Raw genomic sequence first — 10134 nt, forward strand, 5'->3', positions numbered from 1 at the left:
AGAGCCCCCGGCATAAAAGACCCCGGATTATAGGGTTACTTAAAAGGCAACGGGGGCGTATCGATTAGAGGCAGTGAATCAGACCTCCTCTGTACGGTGAATAATAAACTGAGTGGAAGGCAGCCAAGAGTTTGTCAGACGCAGCTTGCCAAACGGCCCATGTGCCGGGCTCATTTAGGACGCGGAGAAATGTGGCTAAGTCACATCTCCCGTCCCGCAGGAGCTGGCAAATCATGTCGTTGATCAAGAAGTGCCTCGGAGCTTCTTAACACGTTTAAATAAACGCTCCACGGCCAATTTCGCTGGCAAATGGACCGATCGCGGCGTACGTCGGCTCGTTGACGAGCCGCGCCAATGGAAGAGAGAGCAAAAGGCTCGTCGTGGATCATTCTCAGAAGGTGGCGCACTCGCTGTATGAAATCGCATCATTTGTGCTGCTCGGGGACTCGCTTGGAGGGGTCGTTATTGTTTGTTCTCCTCGGTGCTGTGGGCGTAAACACAGCGGCTTCGGGCTGTGTGGGGCAACGGGGGACAATACTTATGTTTGCGTAGAAATGATCGGAAAATTTGTGGAGCATTCCCTCTGGTCTCCTGCTTAGTTTCGACTTCATCGACAAGAAAGCCTGCCTCTAATTTGCGTCTTTTAATGTGCAACGCAGGGTGCGGGCTGGAGTTCCTGCTGGTTCTCTGCGGCCTGGAGTTTTCCTGGTCCTGCCCGCGTCACTGCATATGCTACACGGCGCCGAGCACCGTCTCCTGCCAAGCGCACAACTTCCTGACGGTTCCCGAAGGCATCCCGCCCGACAGCGAACGGATCTTCCTGCAGAACAACAAGATCCACCGACTTCTCAGAGGTCACTTCAGTTCCAACACGGTGACCCTCTGGATATACTCCAACAACATCACATACATCGAGCCATCGACCTTCCACGGCTTCGCGCTGCTGGAGGAGCTGGATTTGGGAGATAATCGCCACCTGCGCTCGCTGGCTGAAGACACGTTCCGCGGGTTGAATCGGCTCAGCGCTCTCCACCTGTACCGCTGCGGACTCAGCTCGCTTCCCAATAACATCTTCCAAGGACTAAGGAGCCTGCAGTATCTCCACTTGCAGGTAATTCCAACATCTTTCCTCATACAGTGAAACTCCTCTACAACGAAATCATGTTTGCAGCAAGAAATTTTTCACAACAGGGGTTTTTTCACTGTAGCAAATTTGATCTCAGATGTAAACACACACACACACACACACACACACACACACACACACACACACACACACAAAAACGTATTTGTACATGCACACACAAATGTATGTGTACTCTTTATTTTTATTCCAATAGTGCATAAGTATGAGCATACACTTATTTGACACTTCATATAGTCGGCGTAGAAAGAAAAAAAGGGAAAGAAATTGCGAAATTTAAGATCAGCATTCACTTTCACTTACATCATGTCTTTCATTTTGATCACTTTTACCCTCTCTTCCAGCATCAGTGCTCTTCTTGTCTTAGCTCCTTGACCTCCAAAGGTCCGTTTTGTAGCCATTTTCGCAATGCAACGTTCTTGCTGCTTCTGAAACTAACAACAAATACTTCCTGGACTACTGCGCATGTGTAAACCAGTGTGGTGGTTGCTGTTGCAGTTTCCGAATGAAGCAGTAGAGGTCGCTGTTGGATTAGAATTCGTTGTAGTGAATCTCGTGCGAGGCAAGAGCAGAGAAAAAGATTTCGTATAACGCAAAAGGGTTTTTTTTCGTTGTATGGGGGGTAGGAAAGTGGGAATGATGTTAATGCATGAAGATTTTTTTCACACGAGGGGGTATATTCGCCCATGTAGGTTTCGTTTTAGAGGAGTTTCACTGTATTCACTTTGAGTTCATTGGAAACATTTTAATTGATTCAAACATAGCTCGCCTCTCTAAATAATCGGTTCATCGCCAGTGCCTCGGCTTCCTTGCTCGAGGGTCAAGGCAACAGAAGCGAGGAGGCGGCATTTTACCAAGTCAGCACAACATTTCCACTCGTGTTTTAGGGCGCCGAGGCAAAAGATGTTTTCTCCGATTTTTTTTTTTTCCTCCCCGACCATCTACGAGTCATTACTATTCATCAGGCACAGCTCATTAGTTTTCTACATTTTGCATGAGTTAAGATCAAAAGCCGATTTATTGGGGCATGCAACGGGTCAACCGTAAGCTCCCCCCCCAACCAGTTGCACATGCCCATATGGTGAGAATCTGAAAGATAACGCCTCTTAATTATTTACCAAATGGATCTTGGGTGTGCTCGGTCCCACTTAAGTCTTCAAAAAGAACATCTTTGACCATGCTGGCAAAGTAAATTTGAAGGAGCGGTTTTTGGAAAGCCTGTTTTCTGTCATACATAACTGAGCCCCTCACTTCGAGCAAATCAATTTGGAAAGAACAAGGCCACATATGACAACTGCGGTCTCTTATTCTATGTCACTGACCTCGCAAACATTCCCAGACTGTAGAAAACACGTACATGTCCATTTCGCCGTGGATTTTTGGAAGCTTAGTGTACCATTTTACCCATCGTGAAATTAACGACACTGCTTTGTCATCTCGTCTCCTCAGCAAAATCATCTGAAATTCCTGCAGGACGACACATTCGCTGACCTCCACAATCTGAGCCACCTGTTCCTCCACGGAAATCACCTGTGGAGACTCAACCAGAACACCTTTCGGGGTCTTCACGCCCTGGATCGTCTCCTTCTGCACCAAAATCAGATCGAGTGGGTTCACCACCTGGCGTTCCATGACCTCAAACGTCTCACCACCCTCTATCTGTTCAACAACTCCCTCATGCAACTGTCAGGGAACAGCCTGGACACGCTGCCCGCTCTAGAATACCTGCGTCTCAATGACAACCCCTGGTCATGTGACTGCAAGGCCCTCACGCTCTGGGAGTGGTTGAAACGTTTCAGAGGCTCAACGTCCTCTGTAGGCTGCCAGGCGCCTATGGACATGGTTGGAAAAGACCTGAAGGAACTGCACAAGGAGGACTTCTCCAACTGTTCCCCAAATTCGGAATCCAGAGCCCAGACCAACAACTTATCCGGCACAGTCAGCCCACCGTCCATGAATCGCGGCGTAGTGGCGGGCTCCGGGGGGCAGAGCAACGTGGTGAACCCCTCCAGGGCCGGCCGTCCTCGTAACTGCGCGAAGAACCGCAGTCGCGGGAGCAAAGGGAAGGGCGACAACGAGGTCCACCACACGAAGGAGGTCATGGCGGACAAGGAGGATTCCTCTCCGGACTTCTCCGATGGCGGAAAACACGATCACACGTCCCCGGACGGCACCGTCACGAGAAGAAAGCACAAGTGTGTTCCGCGGACCACTGTTCGACCCCCAAGCGGGGTTCAGCAAGCCAACAACCGGGCGACCTTATCCCGCCCCTTATTATATGTCTACGCCCTTGTGGTTGCCTTGACGACAACAAATGCTGACATTTTTCTGCGCTGATCTACGGCGGGTCTGGTCAAAGGTTACTGGAAAGAAGACGGCCCTCAACCCACTTTATTGCTCCTGGCCCCGGTGTCTTTTTGTGCGAGTGTGATTTTGTCTCAGTATTGTATAGCAACCTTAACCATTCAGATGAGCACAAGCATAAAAACGTCCGAAAGACTTGCAGGGAATCCCAGTGACAAAAGGTTCATGCAGACCAAGCGTGCACTGCCACTAAAGCCAGGTTTCATGCTCATGTGTCTTTTTGTTGTTCTGTTTCAGCTCTGGACCTCCAATAACCAAATATTACGCAGAGGCGGGCATATAATCGCTGCAAGTCATAAATTTGGTCTTGTCCATCGTGCGATACAATTAAACCGGAGAGTCGATGACTGATTGTGTATACGGCCTCTATCACGCTCTAATTCCTTCCTTGCTAGCAGCGGGTCCAAAAACAGAAAAAAAAATGTTCATGAACAGACCTAGGAATGTAAATATTCCCGTTACAAAATGGAATTTATAGCCACTGTTGAGTCAAGGCCATACATGGGACAGAAAATAAGCTTATTCACAGCAAGACATCGCTACAACCAACTTCACACAGTAAGCTAGCAATTACCCCCCCCGAGCCCCCAACACATGAGGCTGCCTTCTCATTTACATACACACATTCGCCACTGCCCGACTGGATGTGAAGCTGCTAATAGTGTCGGGAAGCCGTGAACTGCCATGTGATATAACCCATTCGCTTGGTTCCGTCTTCGGGTGACGAAGCCGCCAATGTGTCTGTATGTCGTGCTTTTTTTTTTTGTTTGTTTTTTTACTTTTCAAGACACAGCGTGGACTTAGCGATGAACCCATGCAGCGGGGCCAGCAGGAAAAGTCAAACAGGGCTTTGTCAGTTTGCACAGTGAACTGATGTCGAACTGAGCCCGCCAACCGACTGCTCATCGCAAACTGAGGAAGACATTTTATCCAGACTCACTTGTCATTGACATACAAGACTCGAGGGAGGAGGAAAAAATAAATAACTAAAAAAAAAAAAAAAAAATTTGTGGGCTGTGTGTGCTATTTGACCCGACTTGTGTGATTTGAGTCCAATACAAAAGAACCATTCAAAAGGAGCATGGCAAACGGGGAAAGACTTCTGCCCCTCATTCTGGGATCCATCGCGATCCAGGACAATCGCAACAGAGGTCCTAAAGGAATTCTGTGAAGCACACATTGACTGACGGACAAGTATGTGATGTGCCAGCCAACTTCTGGAGCTAATGTGCCTCCCTCTAATGGACTACGATGGTATTTGTATTGATGATGTAACAATGGAACAGATTATCGTGCTGATATCTTACATTTCCTGTCAAACTATGAGGAAAAAAAATATATATATATATATATATATATATCAGTGGCATCAATTATGACAACAGGGTTTTGGCTCCTTAAAACGGGAGCCATTTTGATTTTATCCAGCAATTTTTTTTTTTTCATGCTATATTTTCAGAACCGTCATTTGTGAATGCACAAAGTTATCATCATGCGTCCTCTCTCGTTCTATTGTTTTGCATCTGTGCGTTCATTATGTTGCCAGTGCGTTCCGCGCGGCCTCATCCCAAGACTCAGAAAAAAAATTTCTAAAGATATTAAAATCTATATCTTCTTATGTCTCACCGTGGCAGCCCGAGTCTGTTTATTGATGCTCTGATGTTTTATAGACTTGCTCGGAGATAAATCAATGTCGCTTTCGTTTTATTGCCGCTCCATTCATATATTGTTTTCCCCAGGTGAACAAGAAATTGGTCTGTCAACAAATGTGGATCTTTTTTCAGGTTCTACCCTCTATATTTTTGCTCTAGCTAGCACTCAAGCCTCCCCCCCGTGGAAATACAGCCGCAGTATGCCAAGAAATAGAATCCTCCTGTGCATCGTGTTGACACGTCTTTGCTCAAATACAAGAGGAACTCAAAGGAAGTTCATCATCTTGAGCGGAGTGAAGAAACAAAAAAGATGCTGCAGTTTGATTAAAAACCTGAAAGCACGAGTGCTATTTGGAAAATATTTTGTTTTCATGACTAAGCCTCGAGTATATTTTCTACACTTCTACGTGTTTCTGCGTTTTAAAAGACAGAATTTTGTCACGTGATGAACCGGCGCAAATGCCTGAAATTATTGAGAACACCCTCCTACTCTCAGCATCAGCACAAAACCACCAAACTCGCAACATATCAGCCAGATGTTGTCTTTGATGCAATAAGCCTTGACAAAGTTGCTGAAGAAGTCTCTGTTTTCTGGCTTCATGTATAAGCGAGCAGTTCAATAAACGGGGAAAGCAGTGAGAGCGCCCGCACGCATTTGTATTTATTTGCGAGAGCTCACGTGTGGGAGTAGCTAACAAACTTGTTAGCGCGCACGCAAACATCCATCATGCTAGTTAAAACAAAGGGGGAAACAGACACAAATTTGTGAAATGAAATGTCAAGATTATTTTCAAGTAGGACAAATAAAAAAAAATTATATATTATATATTATATATATATCACATCCTACTTTATATTTGGCCTGAACGATTTTGAAAAATCCTTTTTTTCCTCCCCTCAATATTGATATTGCGAGCTAATATGGGATTTTTTTTTTTTTTGCCAAAGTCCTCTTCCCAAGTAATTATTTATTTTAACAAAAACATAATAAATTAATACCGGTAAATAACCCAACAATCAGTGTGGAAAAATAATCACTACATGTATGATTTTTTTAAAAAATCAGCCATCCAGTAAAGCGTGATGGGATGACTGTACTCACTTTTGAATCTTTCAATCAAGTCTGTTCATGTTCAAACAAAGCGATGTGTCTGTCGTGCACATTTCAGTCCGACGACAAAGTGTTGTCCCCTGCAGGGAACCTGAGCGAAGACACTTTTGACTTGTTTGGATCGCCTCACTCTGCCGCGTGGCAAACACAACAGCTCCCCGCTGTCAATGCAGCTGTGATTTTCCTAATTACAGAGCCGCTCGCTCCATGACGTTCCCGCTCACCTACTCCACCGGCTTCCTCGGCACACGCGACGTCTCTTGTGAACTGCTGGAGGACGTAGAATCGCAGCCACACAGACATCCATGGGATAAAACACCCGAAGATTATTACCGTATTGGCCCGAATATAAGACGGCCCTGATTATAAGACGACCCCCTCTTTTTCAAGACTCAAGTTTGAAAAAAGACTTTTTGAACACCAAATAAATTTTTATACAGAAAATAATTACAGTACATCTGAAACATATGATTATAACAATATATTTGAGAGAAAAAGCATGTTATTTTGCCTCGTTCAAATCTAAAGTGCAATCACCTGCGTAAATGAATGGCTTCTGGTTTTTGAAATGTAAATTACATCATAACTTCTCCTCAGCTGCCGGTTAACCTGGCCGATCTTCAACCCACTTTTCTCCAGATTGTCATTACGTTTCTCTATTTTCTGTTATCTCTATTATTTTCTTCTCTTTTCCTTCTTACCGCTATTTTTTATTTTTCTCCTTCGTGCTACCACTATTTTTATTTTTATTCTTTGTGGCAGGGGTTCACTTTGGCCTGGGGAGTCAAGTTCAGCATTCGCTTCAATGATATCTGGCGCCATCTAGCGTCGTGAATGGGTATAATGTCTAGACCCCGAATATAAGACGACCCCCACTTTTTCAGTCTTATTTCAATGCAAAAAACACCGTCTTATATTCGGGCCAATACAGTAATCAAGTAATCGCAAATACAGTAGTGGCCTGCAACTAGGGCCTGACCCTCCCCCCATTAACCCCAAATACACAAATTGATGGCACCCCCAGAGTTTCTCATTGCAAATAACAACATGTTGAAACTGTGACGATGCTCCAAACACGTGACTATTCCAAGCCAAGCTAAATTTTGCTCCTCCACAACATTCAAAGCCTTGCTCTCAGTCGAGATGTATCACTTCACCACCCTTCCTTGACGCCAATTGCCGTACCGCTTACCGATTTAGACAGGGCTTTGGCGGCATTTCCGAAAGAGCACACTCTTTTCAGCAAATTGTTAGTACAGACTAAAAAAAAAAAAAGTAATCTTTGGCTAAAATATTAGCACCGGTGGTTGAAGGCTTCCTTTATAAGCACATCATGAAATTGTCCATTACATTTTATGGCAGACCCACTAAAATAACATCCGCTCGGACTATCGCTTTCCATTTGCTTTTTAATTGACTCACTGTCACTGCTGTGTGGTGTTTAATTAAAAGCAGGCAATTAGAAAAATGGAAAGGGAGAAAGGGAGCGAACCGGGAAGGAAGACGGAGTGACACGGTGATTAATAGCCAAGTTGAGTTCTTTATTTATTTTCAAAACACAAAATGCTTTGCGCTGACTTTTCCCAACTTAATCACAAAGTTAACATTGCCTCTTGCCCCACAAAAACACTTCTATTTACGGCAAGTGGAATCCCCCGAAGAGCAGCGGCATGCTCCATTTTGAGCGAGCAAGCCGTGGCCGCATATTAAACTCACATGAAAGCCCGAGGCCTCGACAGCACCTGCGTGGATTACAGCCTTGCTAATCCGCTGATCTCTCACCCCAAACCAGACAGATTACGCGGGGAAAAATGACTGAGAGTCACCGGCGAATGTGTCCGTCTGACAATACATCTGCTTTTAATGTACACGCTCTTGTTGTTGTTGTCAGACACAAGAAGGGCGGGCTCTTATGTGCCACCACGAGAAGATTTGCTTCCATACTGCTGCGCATTTTTCAATTTTTCTTCCTGGGCTATTTATGTCATCGCTTGTGTCACGTTATAGTCATAGTTAATTGAGTCGTTCCACCGCTTTGCTCAGCGGCGCCAGACTGCTTCGCGAAGCTCGAGACGCTAGCCGTGAGCCAAAGATGTGTTTCTGACTGACAGCGGAGCGCCACTTTCAAGTTTCTCTTGTACTCCCTTTGGATGACATTTGATGTGTCACGTCGCAAAGGGGTACTTGGAATCCTGCAATATAATCTCGGAAGATATCCTACAACACAGGTGTCAAAGGCAAGGCCCGGGGGCCAGATCTGGCCCGCCACATCATTTTATGCGTCCCGCGAAGGCAAATGGAAGCATGTCAAGTTCCATCATGCTTGCTAAAATCTGAACCCAAATTTCAAATTGTCATATGTAATCCACAATAACAGTCATTATTCTTGACTTCTGATTTTAAAACTCGTTACCCATCCATTTATTGTGCGCTGTGTATTCAATATGTGGAGGTGATTAAACATTTATATGGTTTCCCAAAATGGCCCCTCGACAAAGATGAGTTTGACACCCCTGTCCTACAATAATTAATCACAACAGAGAAACACAAGTCTCCGTGTCTTAAGGTTGTTTTTCAACAGGGCTGTCGTAATAGTTCTTCTGAGCACTCGAGGACAGCAATCGGGAAAAGTCACGACAGAAATGGCTCCACATGAACCATCGTATTTTCCGCACTATAAGGCGGCGCACCTAAAAGCATTCCATTTTTTCAAAAGACGACAGTGCGCCTTATAATCCGATGTGCCTTTGAAATGAATCCATATTCTGATTTTTTTGGATGTAGTATTTCAAATGTTCTGTAAAGCGTTTTGATACACCTGCAGCAGTTGTGAAAGTGCTGTATTCTATTCCCTTAGCGTAGCTCCATCTAGTGGATGCATAACGCAACCTCAGCCACTATTGTAGCTTCTATTCTATGTCCCTTACAATGCAGTGCGCCCGATGTATGAAAACAGTTTCAAATTTGGCCATTCATTGAAGGTGCACCCTATACTCCGAAGCGCCTAATAGTGCGAAAAATACGGTTTCCCTCTTCACGGTTCAGTGTTTTGTTTTGTTTTTCCGTTTTGAGTGTTTCTTCCGTTTATTATCTTGCCCTACAATCTTAGAGTATAAGATTGCATTCAGTCACGTCAAATAATTGAAATTCATTTTGCAAGAAAAGCCACCGAAGTTTCTCAGCCAAACTGCGAGTCGATTTGAACACCTTGAAATAGGGCCCAGTGGTTGTCACATCCTGATGGCAGCGCTAACATCCTTTGGAGGTTTGCTGTTCAGAATTCTGTAACGGGATTTGCCTATATTTTGCCTTTTCCAAGCACAGTGAACACAGCGTGCGTCCCGTCGATGATTGATGTGTGGCGGTTACTCCGTGGATTCGCTTGGCTGTCTTTTGATTACTGGATTTCACCAAACTGCCACGCTGCCTGTCTTTATTTCCCTCCTTGGCGTGCCGCACGTTGTCAGTGATGTGACCGACATCACTGCCTATCACGTTCATGCCAAGTTTGGAGTCTGGATAAATATAGCAATGCCGACCCACCTAGAACGTGTACTGCAAAACATCTGAAGGAAAGCAACCCGGTTTGAGCTTTACAGTCCCATTTTTTACACCCACCAACTCTGAACACAAATACTGTCAACTCAGATGATCAGGGCAGTGTAGAGCAGATGAGGAATCCATGAATCCTGCGGGTGTCCATGCTTCACTAAAGAGCCCAATAACGTGCATGTAGCCCACCCGCCTTCACCCATCCAATTACCGTATTTTCCGCACTATAAGGCACACCTAAAAGAATTCAATTTTCTCAAAAGCCAAGGGTACACTTTATAATCCGATGCGCCTTATATATATATATATAT

The 10134-nt window shown here is 44.9% G+C and overlaps 1 protein-coding gene across 1 annotated transcript in view; it reads left to right on the forward strand.

Moving 5' to 3' along the window:
* The window catches only part of rtn4rl1b (reticulon 4 receptor-like 1b), a 142862-nt gene extending 137066 nt beyond the window's left edge, over positions 1 to 5796 (forward strand). Inside the window, exons 2-3 of the mRNA XM_019874343.1 lie at positions 660 to 1111; positions 2594 to 5796. Coding sequence (XP_019729902.1) covers positions 660 to 1111; positions 2594 to 3481 — 1340 coding nt within the window. The 3' untranslated portion in view covers positions 3482 to 5796. The remainder of the gene's footprint in view (positions 1 to 659; positions 1112 to 2593) is intronic.
* Positions 5797 to 10134: the final 4338 nt, after the last annotated feature.

This window comes from Hippocampus comes, unplaced genomic scaffold (genome assembly GCF_001891065.2).
Source record: "Hippocampus comes isolate QL1 unplaced genomic scaffold, H_comes_QL1_v1.1 scaffold125, whole genome shotgun sequence".
NCBI classification, from domain to species: Eukaryota; Metazoa; Chordata; class Actinopteri; order Syngnathiformes; family Syngnathidae; genus Hippocampus; species Hippocampus comes.